General features: G+C 39.4%; 1 protein-coding gene across 6 annotated transcripts in view; it reads right to left on the bottom strand.

The window, feature by feature from the left end:
• bsna (bassoon presynaptic cytomatrix protein a) overlaps window positions 1-13394 on the bottom strand; it is a 139173-nt gene that overhangs the window by 5747 nt on the left and 120032 nt on the right. For 5 of the 6 annotated variants that reach the window (XM_031868753.1, XM_031868756.1, XM_031868758.1 and 2 more), the window contains exons 14-16: window positions 12952-13007; window positions 11377-11518; window positions 10395-10488 (exon numbers count right to left, since the gene is read on the bottom strand). In XM_031868753.1, the coding sequence (XP_031724613.1) occupies window positions 12967-13007 (41 nt within the window). In that variant the 3' untranslated portion in view covers window positions 10395-10488; window positions 11377-11518; window positions 12952-12966. Of the gene's footprint in view, window positions 1-3; window positions 3753-10394; window positions 10489-11376; window positions 11519-12951; window positions 13008-13394 lie in introns of those variants that run through there. The other variant, XM_031868755.1, reaches the window with a different exon arrangement.

The following is a 13394-nucleotide window of genomic DNA, read 5'->3' as shown; positions in this document are numbered from 1 at the left end:
CACACACACACACACACACACACACACACACACACACACACACACACACTTCAATTTCGGAATGCCTTGAATAGTACTTCACTAGTAGCCTCCAGCAGTATTTTTAGTCAGATGATTTCAGTCTATGACTTTTGGTCGTCAAACTAAATCAATAAAATAAAATAAAGAGGAGCTTTTCTTCTTCTTCACCCCTGAGCAGACACAAACAATATTAGGGAATATATTCTTAATTTGTTATTGTTAAACATTTCTAAATCTTTATAATTATATTAGATTTAGTCTATATTCATATAAATAATTATCTTTGTCTATATAAATCTCTGGACAACCTTTAAAATGCATTTTTATTTCCTTGTTATTTCTGGGAAATACGTCTCTTGTACCGGTGTTGAGAACAAATGGATTATTGTTTACCGTGAAGCATCTCTAGCGAGACTTTTACGTTTGCTCATTCACATTTCTGTTTACTTGTATGCAGTTTTACCTTTAAAACAGACGATTTAGAATGGGATTTACTAACAACTGAATTTTCTTGTACAGGTAAAGAATTGTATTTTATGAAAAATAAAGACACTTTACTGCACAAAACGTTTTGATTGAAAACAGTGGCGCATCTGTGGCAGCAACTCGTCCTCTCAGCTCTAATTGTCATTTCCCAGCTGTCATGAACGCATCTTTAGCGAGAGACCCTTCAGCAGAGACTCCCACATGGGGGGGAGGAGGGACCATGAAGCAGGAGCCAGGTTAACACAAGTAATACAAAGACCCTCCTTGTTATTTACTAACTTACCGGTGACCTATATTATGCTCAACACAATCTCTTTATCTTGATCTATGAAGGATGCCAAAGCAATCTTGATATTCGTTATATCAAGAAGCCGATTATGAATCAGGTGTGATAAATAACGACTGTGTGACTTTTCCCATCCGTGTATTCACTTCCCTTCCTCCTCCTCTTGTCTGTTTTTTTTCCCAATATGATTCATTGCATAGAAGGCCTGGAGATGAGAGGTCGCCTCTTCTGTCCACCATATTTGTTGTGGTTGAACTCGTGTTCGTCTCATTTTCTTTTCTTTTCCACGTTGGATGATGGCTGTTAAATACACGCATACAGACCCCCACACACACATACATACACACATTAGGAACAGAACAATATAGAGGTGACTTTGAGGTTTTTCTGCGCCGGGCAGCATGCGAAGGTTCCCAGCGAGCGTTCACACAGACAATATACAGCAGAAGTTGGTTGGTTCGTTGGTGTTGCTTGAAGGCCTCGCACTGTTTGGCCCGACAAGAGTACGTTTTTGAGTACCGAACCGCAGATCCCACAATGCACTGCAGGAGCAACAGCAGGGAGAACACTGACCTGAGAAGTTTCCATGACAACTGACAGTCTGAGAGAGAGGTGTTGGAGGGGTTGGGTTACAGGTCTGGACGCCACCACGATAGAAAATGAAGAGTTTAAAAAAAAGGCGAGTGACTTTGTGACACAACCAAGTGTGTTATTTTTGGTTCCCCAGTCACATGAGTGCTGACTGTTTTTTTTTTTTTTTTTTTTTCTCTTTCTTTTTGACACCATTTTCGAGTGTGATTTCACGTGTGCTGTGCACATTTGACAAGAGTGAAGACACACACACTGACACACACTGACGCGTGAGTCAATGAACATCGATCTCGGAGGGTCAGAAGGGTCACGTTGAAACCCAAACCCCCGCAGGTGACGACGACTAGTCCAGTTCTGCCGCGGTGCGTGACCCGGTCTGCGTTTCAGTGCCTCTCTGCTGCCCTGCAGTGCTTTCAGATCAGACTCCATTTAGCCATCATAAGCGGCGCATCACTCCGATCCACTGGCTGATGGCTGATCGAAGACAGGATGTCTCACTGTTGGGTGGAGGAGAAGATCTGGGCGGTACCAAACTCTTGTTTGTAGGTGAGCACCTGCTCTCTGATGCATTAGTCCAGCAGTAGTACAATATTGGCGTACCGTTGGTGGTACGTTTAAGTCAGACTTGAGCAGTACATCAGTGGTAAGTAAGACAGATGGAGGCAACACGTTTCTATTCCGCCAACTTTGACAATGACACAGGATTGTGCTTTCTACTTTCTTACCACTTACTCTATTGCTTTTATAAGTATTGAGAATAAATACAAGTCAGAAAAATTGACAGGGGGCATGATGAAAGTAACAAAACATTACAAAGCATAAATAAATGAAAAAATATCACAAACAATTATCAAAAACAAAGTTGATTTCAAAAATATAAATTAATCTCACTGTGGCCAGTGTTCCGGTTAATATCACTACATAAAAAAAGGGGTGTGATGAAAATATGTGTTTACAGGGTGTAATAAAAAAATATGCCAGTTTAACTTCAAAATAAAAAGATTCAAGAATGATTAAGGCGATATTGGTAACCTGCAACATAAAACCCAGGCAAATAACAAACGAAAATTTGAAAAAATGAAAAGAGAACACAATGATAACCAACAACAACAACATGAGAAATATCTGAGAGCCAAATGTTGTGGAGTAGTTGGAGAAACCCCATCACCACAAGCACTGCAGGTAAATGTTGTCTTAATGGCTTTGCAATGGCTGAAAAACAACCCGACCACATACTGGTTTTTTTTTCCCCTTAAAAAAAAAAAAAAAGGCTCCTCTTATTCCCGTGGCCCGATTCCTGTGTGTTGCTCCGGAAATCTCTCTTCTTTGTTATTGTTTAAGTCGTCTAGCTAAGATGTGTTTGCCAGTGTCTTTATGGCCTCTGTTAAGTAATGATGAACAGTGTAAGGTCTTGGATATAAAGTTCCATGCATTCCAAATTCCTACTTTTTTATTTTTTTGAATTCACTATATACTTCTTTAAAAGACATGGCAAGTTGAGGATTGTTGGGGTGGGGATTGAAATAAAGAATAATCAGCATTCAAGAAACGCAGAGAGGTGAGGAACCGAGGGAGCAAAAGGTTTCAACAGTTCCAATCTGGAATGTAGATAGAAACAAACCGTGGAAAGAGACGCAAGTCGACACGCTGGTTTCTCTGCGTGTCGACTACGTCGCTAGCATTGTCGTATTCATTCAATGTGACATTTTCATTAACTTCATCACAACAGGTGATGTAACAAGAGGTCTTTAGTACCAGAAAAACCTGCAGTAGCTCAGCAAGTTTTTATTCCATTTTTTCCACGCATTTCTTTTACTTTGAGAAGAGATAGAAAAGGAGGAGAGAGGCTGGTTTGTTGCTGTTATTCCTAGTTTGAGCACAGGACTGTGAAATCAAGGATCCTAGCATGCCACCATACCTGTGGTAAAGTTACCATTTCCTGCAAAGCAGGAACAAGCAGCTCCCATATAAACGGTGAAGTCGTCAGCATATAGGGAGTAGAATTGCTCCACCTTTTTATTTTTTTCCCCCCGCTGAAGCTGCAGTTTTAAATCCACATGTAGGGCTGAGGTGGTCCAATGCTTCCATTGGTTCTACTCGTCTGCTACGGCTGGGTGGATTTCCGGTGATGTAAGTGGAGCTCCCTCTACTGGCATGGAGGAAGAGCAGCAAAAAGAAAAAGAAAACTTGTTTCTTTGAATTTTGCTGTCATTTTTGGCTGCCAGAAGCTCTTTCGTGTTGAAGGGCCGGAGAAGTGTTCAACTGCTACAGGTCGGTTCCGCAGTAGTTTGGTGGAGACAATTCCTTTGGCTGGGGGACGCTGGATGGAGGATAGTCCTTCTAGAGATGGATGTTGGCTCGACATGGTCTGTGAAAAATACAAAGAGGCAATTTAGTCAAAACTATTGAACCCAACCCTTTGATATGTTCATAAAGATATTTGTAGATGACAGTCGCAATATGTGTATTCAGATGATACTCACATATGAACACCATAGTAAACATTGTTTAGCACTGCTGTCCTTCCCATATGGAGTGTCAACAATATATTGAATAGAAGACCTCTGTACACTAAATGGTTACTGCCTCGACTTATTCAACCATTGACAACACAGACTATAGAATACAATAGAACAGGCAGGACAGGGGAGATTACACATCAGTCTAAATCAATGATTCAGTGCGTAGAGTCTAATTTTGTTGATCAGTTGTCTTATATTCCAAAGCTGCTTGAGAGTCATTTGTGGTCAAGGAATTTTGTTCGGGGTCCCTTTTTTAATGACAAAGATGCACAGGGAGCCTCTCTATTCAAATGAAGGGGATTTGCTGGATAGAGCTGTCATGCAGTAAGAATGAAGTTGGCCACTAGATGGTGGATAAGTTTAGGAAATGCACTGCTGATCTACAGTTTACTGTACATGAAGGCTCGCAGTCATCCAGCTCTTTTTGCCAAAACTCTACACACAAAAAAAACTAAAACATATACACAAAATACGAAATATCTTAAGTTAACACAACTTTATGAACTCCTTCGCACTCACACAAAATACATTTTTCTTTCCACATGCCAACTGCACATTGATGTGCTATGAACACAAATCCAATGGGGCAACAAACAAATGTGTTTATTCTCAATACTGTATGTATATGATAGTATCAGGCAAAACTACTGTAACTGAAGATGACATGAACATACAGTTACTGTATTGTACTGTCAACAAAATGCAGTAATTGTCGTGCACACCATAGAGCAAACCTGATTCCTGTTTAGAGTGACCAAGCTCTGATTTCTAAGTGGTTGCAGGTGTTTTCACAGGTGCATTCTGGGTGCAGGTGATTTTTATGTGTATTCCATGTATCCATTACAGGAGAATTCTCCCCTCACATCTTCCTACACGTAGCTGCAAAGAGCAGTCAGGATAGTGGAAGCAAAAGCAAGATTGAAAAGAGTTTTTCTAGTCTATAAAGTAAAATGGACAGTAAAAAAGATTATTCAAATGTTTTTAGTGAGTATTTCCAACATGAACCATCTGTACTAGGCAGCAGAAGAGCAGAGATGTTCCAAACATCCCCAGACAACATGTCAGCCTGTGCTGACACAGCACCCGTCTATATAATGGGAAGGGCACATGTTATGTTGCTGCCTGAAAGAGTGAACTCACTTTTATAATCTGGCTTCACAGCTCTGTGTTAGAGGCCTTTCATTGTGAAAACCTGTCGTGCTTTAGTGTCTTTCGTCTTAGTATTTGTTCAACTATAATTCATTCCACAAACTGAGACCTGCGCACCATCGTTCTCATTCTTGCTTTTGCACATAACCCTTCCCTCCCTGCTTCAGGCAAACAGAGTATGAGAGCACTTCAGTGTATAAATATAGACACTGCAGTAATTGGCCCCAATGCAAAACACCTGTGTACCCCAGATGCTTTCATCACCTGGGCCACTGTGGCCTCCAGTGTCTCTACCATGTATTTCAACCTTTACATTGAAATGCAAATACTCTGCATTCATTGCATCTGCAAGAAATCAAATGACCCAAAGTGGTTTTTGCTGACTAAACCTGTAAAAGATGCTGGTACTGTATTTTGTGTGTGATGAATTGCTGTTTAGGAGATGTATGTATGTGTGTAACTAAGATTTGTATATAATCATAAAAGACATACTATCTATTCATTCTTTGCCAAATAAGGTATCCGACTTTTTGAAGCTTCGGGAGTCTTTAATCACATCTACAGGTTGTCTTTGAACTCCTGTTTCCTGGTCGGTCCAGTTCGTTTCCCGAATGACTTTTCACTGTATGCATCTGTTTTAGAATCACTGCCTTCTGGTTCTCTCTCCCACTGTGCCTGACTCAGATAAACTGCTCCAAACATGCTGTATATTTACAGATGCCCAGCAGCAGACTTAATCTGTTCCAGTGAACACAGGCCCCCAAAGGGTTGGTACACAACAAACGGTTAGTTGACTCACTTAAGCCACAACATGGCTGAAAGGACACACACTTTTGTGTCCTTTTGGTCTGGCATTGCCTCTCATGGTTTGGGCAAGGCCCAGCAGCTTTAAGGGATTTTTTTATTTTTTTTAAGCTACAGCATATCATGATATTTTAATCAGTATTCCAATGTTGTGGCAACAGTTTGGGGAAGGCCCTTTCCTGTTTCGTCTCGACAATTTCCCTGTACACAAGTTGTTGTTGGGCTTTCCAAGTTGAATTGAAGGAAGTTGACTGATTTTCACAGAGCCCTGACCTCAACCCCATCCAACACCTTAGGGCTGAACCGGAAGGTTGACTGTGAGCCAGGCCAACATCAATGGCCGACCTCAATAGTACTCTTGTGGCTGAATCCCTGCAGCCGTATTCCAAAATCTCATGGAAAGTCTTCCCGAAGGCTGTTCTAAGATGTTTAACTATCACCTTTGAGGGTGTAATGTGTCCAGATACTTTTGGCTATATAGCGTACCTGGGACAGAATATAGTTGAGAGACATTTGTCTCCCAGGGGGGGATCCTTACAGTGATGGGAGAAAAAGACGAGACATGCTGAGAGAGAGAAAGCGAATGAGAAAGTGAGAATCCTGACAGAGCGGAGCGAGGAAAAACAGCACAGAAGTGAGAAAGCGAGAGCATAAGAAGAGAAAAAAAAAAGCAGTGATGTTTGACAGCAGTGGTGGAGTGTGGGAGGAGAGAGAGTCACATGAGGAAGTTAGAAACACGCTGAGTCCAGGCTCAGTACATTATCTTTTATGGCACATATGCAACACTGTGCCCACTCCGAAATACAGCAACATCAATGCCGGCTTATCCCCCCATGATGCATCAAAAGCTTCAAAACCCACCGCACCGAGGCAAAAGACTGTACCTCCAATTTAAAGAAAGCGTGGAACAGATGCTTCTATTTTCACTGCCCCAACTCACATAAAACACATCTACCCAGCATCAGAGCCGTACCATGAAATTAGGGGACATTATTGCTCAAAACTGCCTCCTAAAAATTACAAACATACATTGCTTCTTTCTTTCTTTGCACAATGTTACACACACTCTACGAAAAAGGAAATTAATTTGTATCTATTTTTAAATGCATATAAAGTTATTTTTTTGCTCCTTGTACGTCAAACTAAGATGCTTTGATCAGATCTTTTAGTCCCCCTTGTATCTAAAGACGTTAGTAAAAAAAGTGTTTATGTTTCAGGCTCCTTCTGATTGGAATATGTTACCTTTAAATGAATGTATAAATAGAATAAATATGTATCTCAAGGGGTTTATCCTGATATGATACATTTATAATGAATAACTGATTTGCAATATGTTTTGTATTTGCTAATGCAGATTTACGTTGAACGTGTCTGAAAAACATTCACCGTCAAACATATTTTATTTTAATCCGCTCTTGGCAATATTATATGATTACCAATTGAAGATCATCAAGATAGTGAGTAACTAATGTGGTCATCACAACTACGACGGCAGCGGTGACTGTAGGTGACTGAAGAGTCGATTGTAATCACATAAGGACATGACAACAAACCTTTCAGTGAGGTACAAATGATAAATGTGTGATACACTGAACCTCTACTTCAGCAAATTAAAGGCAGTAATGAAGCACAGCCTGACATGAAGCACAACTATTTAGGAAGAGGTTTTCTAAAATTGTTTCGAACACACTTCTGTGGCTGTCAGTTTTGTATTGTATAATTTTGTCTCACTGGTTTATATTTAGGTTGTGAGGTCTTAAAGTGTTCGTCACACCTGAGAAATAATTCAGACTTCTGTCGGTATCAAAGTGAAGATTAATAAACCCCCAAATATACCTTGAACATTTTTAGATGTAAAAAAAGCCCCAATGTGCAACAACATCACAGTCGGAACAAAAAAGAAACAAATGAGGTGGTCTGAGAGACTTCTCAGTTCGTTTGGCTCAGTGTCTCACAGAGGTGATTAAAGACACTCGGGACAGTTTCATTTCTCAGCAGCGCTTTACTTTGATCCTGTGTTTCATCAAGAGATCCAATGAGCTACAAGTCTGATTCTGATCCTCTGTTTAATGTTTCACTGTCAATTTACTCCTGTGAAGATGGAAGTTTATTTTGAAAAGACAGTATGCATGTAACAAGCGAAAACAGACTCATGTTGCTGGACTTTTGCAGGAAAAACGCACGAAAAGTGAGGAATAATATTTAGTAAGATATCAATAAAACGGGGATGAATTTATATCATTGTATAAAGAGAGTGACATGAGAAGATCAATCTCATGTCTGTAAGTTAAATCAGCTATAATCACTATTTTAAAGTGATTAGTGACTCGTCTAAAACATTTAAAAAAGGAATAACTTCAATAGAATCATTCTATACAATGTAGCTTCTTTACATTCTATTAGAATATAAAGAAGTTACATTCTGATACAATGTAACTTCTTTACATTCTAATAGAATGTAAAGAAGTTACATTCTGATACAATGTAGCTTCTTTACATTCTATTAGAATGTAAAGAAGTTACAGTGTTGCCTTTTCTTTTCTTTCCACAAGAACGTAATTTTGTCAGGTTGATAAAAAAAGTCACTTTACTTCCTGACATTATTTTAGCACAGGGGTGTCCAAACTTTTTTCAAAGAGGGCCAGATTTGATAATGTGAAAATGCCCAAGGGCCAACATTATTTTAAACAATACAAGTAGCCTATACATACATTGTTATATAATCATTTTATTTTCAATGACAGAAAATAGCAATGTAACCAAATGTAAGCATTCATGTGTGAACACATCTCAACAACTATTCTGCCTTTCTTTCACATCTTGAAAGTCAGATAACACAAAGAACAAGCCATCTAAAAGCTAATTACATAGAAACCGATCAATGTTCTCACCTCAAGACAATCTTAAATATGACTTAGTGAGGGTAATGAAAAGTTGTCTCACATTTAAGTTCAACACACATGAAACAGGCTGACGAAAAACATCAAGTTGTCTCTTAGTATCTGATGATAGCTCTTCAGTGTTACGAGCCAGGCAAACATTAGCAAACTCGGTCTTCTTCTCGGGGCAATTATGTTTTCTGCTATTTTCATAACACAGTCTTTGATAAACTCACCTTCCGTAAAAGGTTTGTCATGTTTAGCAGTTAGCATGGCCACTTGGTAGCTTACTGTGATGATGTTTTCATGTGAAAAGGACCGCTGCTGTGAGGCCAAGTTATCTTGGAGTTGCTTCACTTTTCTAGCTCGGTCGCTCTGATAGCTTGTTGTAGCATTAGCATGTTTGGTGTCGTAGTGTCTCTTTACATTATATTCCTTAAACAAGGCAACAGCCTCATGACTAATTAGGCAGACACAGTTGTTTCGGTTTTCGGTGAAAAAAATATTGCGATCTCCACCTCTCCTGGAAGCGGCGGCCCTCATTATCGACTTTCCTTTTTTTACTTGCCGTAACATGACAGGTCAAGGGTCAGAGCCCATTTCAAACAGCCAGACAGTTACAGAGTGGTGCTGCCACCATGAGGTAAAAAGAGGAATTGCATGTTGAATTGGTATGATTTATTCATTCCGTTTAGACTATGCTGGCGGGCCATACATAATGCATTTTAAGACAGAAGGTGCGGGCCATAAAATCTGACCTCGGGCCGTGATTGGCCCGCGGGCCGGACTTTGGACATGCCTGATTTAAAAGCATTTTGAACCCTTTATGCACATGTTCCACAGGCCCACCATTCTGCAGACTTTGCCTGAGGGACGTACGCACGATTTACAGCTTTGTGGCGTTAAACAGAAGACGTTAAACGGAAGCAAACAAGTAAACAAGAAGGTCTATCACATGGGGTTTTAACCTTTAAATTTACACAGAAACATTAACACTAAGGATTTAAGATAAAAAAAATATATAAAAAACATGCATAAAAAACATGAAATAAGATGAATGCAAGAGTATGCTGTATACACCTGGTTTATCTATTAATAACAATTTATTTTAATTTTTGCTATTTGATGCTGTTTTTACAAAAAACTACTAATTTGATTATCTGACTATTACCTCTCATCTCATAAGGCAGGAGCCTGAAAGACGCTCAAGTCACGCAGTAAAAAAACGTTTAAAAAAGCCCACAATTGTACAACATATTTTTGTGTTGACAAGGTAACGTGATATATCGCTGCAAAGTGCTGTCCCATTCGTATTTATACCATTTCAAGCCCTTGCAGCCTCTCACACTCAACCATTTACCAGATGACATCAGCTAAGTGCCTGAGGGTTCACACTGATACTGACGCACCAGGTTTTCAACTAACTCCGATGTAACCCATTCAGGATTTGAACATTGCTGACTGTGGTGCTCTCTAGTGTAAGTAAGGAAGACACTATGGCATACAGCAATACATGGGAAATAAATAATGATTATCGTAACAGTTTGACACAAACTACAAAGTAGATGTTGAGAATTTTACTGAATGGGGAAGTTCTACGTGTGGTTTAAAACAGATCTTGATGGGATAAGTTAGGCAAAGTTAAAAGTAACTTACTGTCCGGCCTGCCAGAGAGGGCAGCATGTTTCTCTGTGCCAGTGTGAGCTCAGGCCTGACACATAAGTATCCAGAGGGTTCCAGTCCTTGTTGGCTGCAAGAGGAAGCAGCCACATTTCAGACGAGATGTTTTTCTTAATAGAAAACATCCACCCTTTGATACATAGTTGGACAGTATTGGACTCCGTCCACTGTGTCCACATGGGCCCACAGGATAGATGGTTAATCGCAGAATTCTGCATTAAGTTAAATGGATATATTTACCATTATTCTTTGTAGACTATTTGCAAACTGTTAAATGACGAAACATGTACGACGCTTTGCCATTCCTGAACCTGCCACAGTTTTAAAATGATTGGACACCTTTTCCTATTATTATTTGCGGGTAACTTCTTGGCTTTACATAACATGATGAGGATCACCAGAAGGCACAATTAGTTTTGTTCTCTTTAAGGTTATGCTGTGCTCATTTCATATCGGAGTTACAGTAGTTTCCAGTTTCTGATTTTTCAACAGCGTTCATGTCAAAATACAAGTTGTAGTTACAACATGAAAACTGAAAAATGTATTTGTCTGAAAACTCTGATGCGTTCTCACTTGAAGCGTAATGACACAGAAGTGCCTTAAAAGTAAACAAACATGGATGCCTCATGTCAGCTAAAGCCCATTGTTCATGGTAATAAAACCCCAATTTAAAAGTGTTACACTTTTAACTCTCAAATGGCCAACTCCCATATGACACTTATGTGCTATGAAAGTAGATTCTGGGATCGAAAGTTACTGTTGCAACCAATCGTGCAGTTCAACCACAGCAGCAGCTGATCTTAATAATCAGCTCTCCTGGTTGATGGTGAGGTAATTAGTAAAAACAGCTGGTGAACAAAAACCTGCAGACTGTTGTCTGGCCAGAAACAGTGGTAGAAGATACAATTACCTACCAAGATATACAGTGTTTGCATGTTATGACAATTAAAGTACTCACCAGTATGCTCATCTCTCCTCTCTGTTCCCCTCTCCCTCTCTCTCTCCTCTCTCTCTTTTAGTAAAACAAAAGCAGGGGGGGAACTTCACAGGTTTTTCTGGTACGGGGCCTCGTGACGTGGTCATTTAACATTTACATAGTCCTGCAAATACATGGAGACATTCAGTCAGTTTATTTGATATTTACTTTTAAATTTATGTTAGAAAAGACAGCTTGTTAACTCCTTTACTCCCTTAAATAAAGCACAGCAGGTAATGTAAGTTATTTCATGTGGGACTCCTTTCATCATTTAAGAAATGTCTTGATCAGCAAAATGCAAGTCAAGCCGCAAATCGTTCACATTCCTCAATGCAGTCCATTTAAATAACACGATACAACATGGACCATTTTCAATGCACAAGCTCATTAATCAAATATTAAGGTCTGTCCGGCGCTGTGTTATACATGTTTCATGGTTTGGGATTTTAAAAAAATCTTGTTTTTTTTGTTTAATGATTTTGGGAAGTCAAGTGTCAAGTAAATCAAAACAAAGCAACCAACTGCAAGTCAACATTTTCAAGTCCACAGCTCTGGTAGTGGTAGTGTGTACAGTGTATGTACCCTTGATTTTATGTACCCTTGAAAACACGTATCTTGTTTGATGAAGACATAGTAGGAATAAGTTGTCATTGTCAATGTTCAATTTTCACCCTGCACACGCAGAGAAGCCAGAGGACCAAAAATAAGAAGCACAGACAGAGAAGAAAATACACAAACACTCAGACAAAGACACACTGCTTTAGCTTGTTCTGAGTGAACCACTTTCAGCCCACTCTCTGCTGCCTACAAGAGTCAAAACACAACACGCGGTAACAACATCCCAGTAGACTTTGAACCAGCAGCATCTCAGAGATTTATTTTTGTACCTAATGCTTAGATGCACTTTTTCACTGAAGAAAACAAAATGTTTCAACGAGAATTACCGCCTCACACTTGAATGTCTCTGCCAATTAGTCATGTTGCAATTTACATTCATGTCCATCCAAAATGTCATCGGTTCATCATTTTATTCGATCGGACATTTGTGTGAAATTGTCATAATTAGAATGTGGATTCTTGAGTTATGGCCCAAAAAGTGATTTGTGAGGTCACTGTGACCTTTTACCACCAAAATGTGATCAGTTCATTCGGAGTCCAAGTGGAGGTTTGTGCCAAATTTGAGGAAATTCACTCCAGGTGTTCCTGAGACATCGCCTTCACGAGAATGGATTTATTTAAGAGAGTTCTACATAAAAGACCTCCGAGGATTTCATAAATAACGAACGCAATCTTCAGCTCAGGCGAGACAATAAATTAAATTGAGTTGAATTGCAAACTTCTCCTTTTAAACTGCTTGAAGGAAGCTGCTTTGAATATAAGAACCTCGGCTAAAACCTTTTCCATCAAATAAAAGCCACAGTAGATAATAAATCACCTTCCAGTTTCCTCGTCTGTTTTCAGTGCCGCTTCTTTTATATTTGATCCGTCTGCTGCAAGTCTGACTTCGCACATGACTTATTGATATACATCGGAGAAAGAACGGAAGAAAACACGTACCTTAATCTCAGCGCCTCAGAATAAGGAGGAGAACTTCTTGCCAAAACCGGTGAGAGCTGGAGGAAAGTGAAAAAGAAATGGAGATTAAATAGATGTTAACTGAGGGGTGAGAACTGAGGGACTTACTAGTAAAACTTGAACGTGTCATGAGATCGAAAAAATAATTTGTTTGCATTCTTAATGATGAGGCTTTTACTTTTTACTGGACAGCCCATTGTAGGATAAAAGCATCTCATATTTTTCTGTTTGGTTGATATGCAACTTGAAAGCACTGAGTTATTGCACTGACTTTGCAATAGATTATTATTATAATTATTACATTGATGTTGCAGTCACTTTGTGTCTCTTTTTAGTCATTTTTTGTCTTCATAGTCGTCTCTTTGTAGTCATGTTTTGTCTCTATAGTTTTGTGTCTCTTTGTAGTCATGTTTTGTCTCTATAGT

Source organism: Anarrhichthys ocellatus, unplaced genomic scaffold (genome assembly GCF_004355925.1).
Source record: "Anarrhichthys ocellatus isolate YVR2014 unplaced genomic scaffold, GSC_Weel_1.0 scaffold44, whole genome shotgun sequence".
NCBI classification, from domain to species: Eukaryota; Metazoa; Chordata; class Actinopteri; order Perciformes; family Anarhichadidae; genus Anarrhichthys; species Anarrhichthys ocellatus.
Note: the sequence above shows the minus strand (reverse complement) of the source record. Positions and strands in the feature narration are given on the sequence as shown.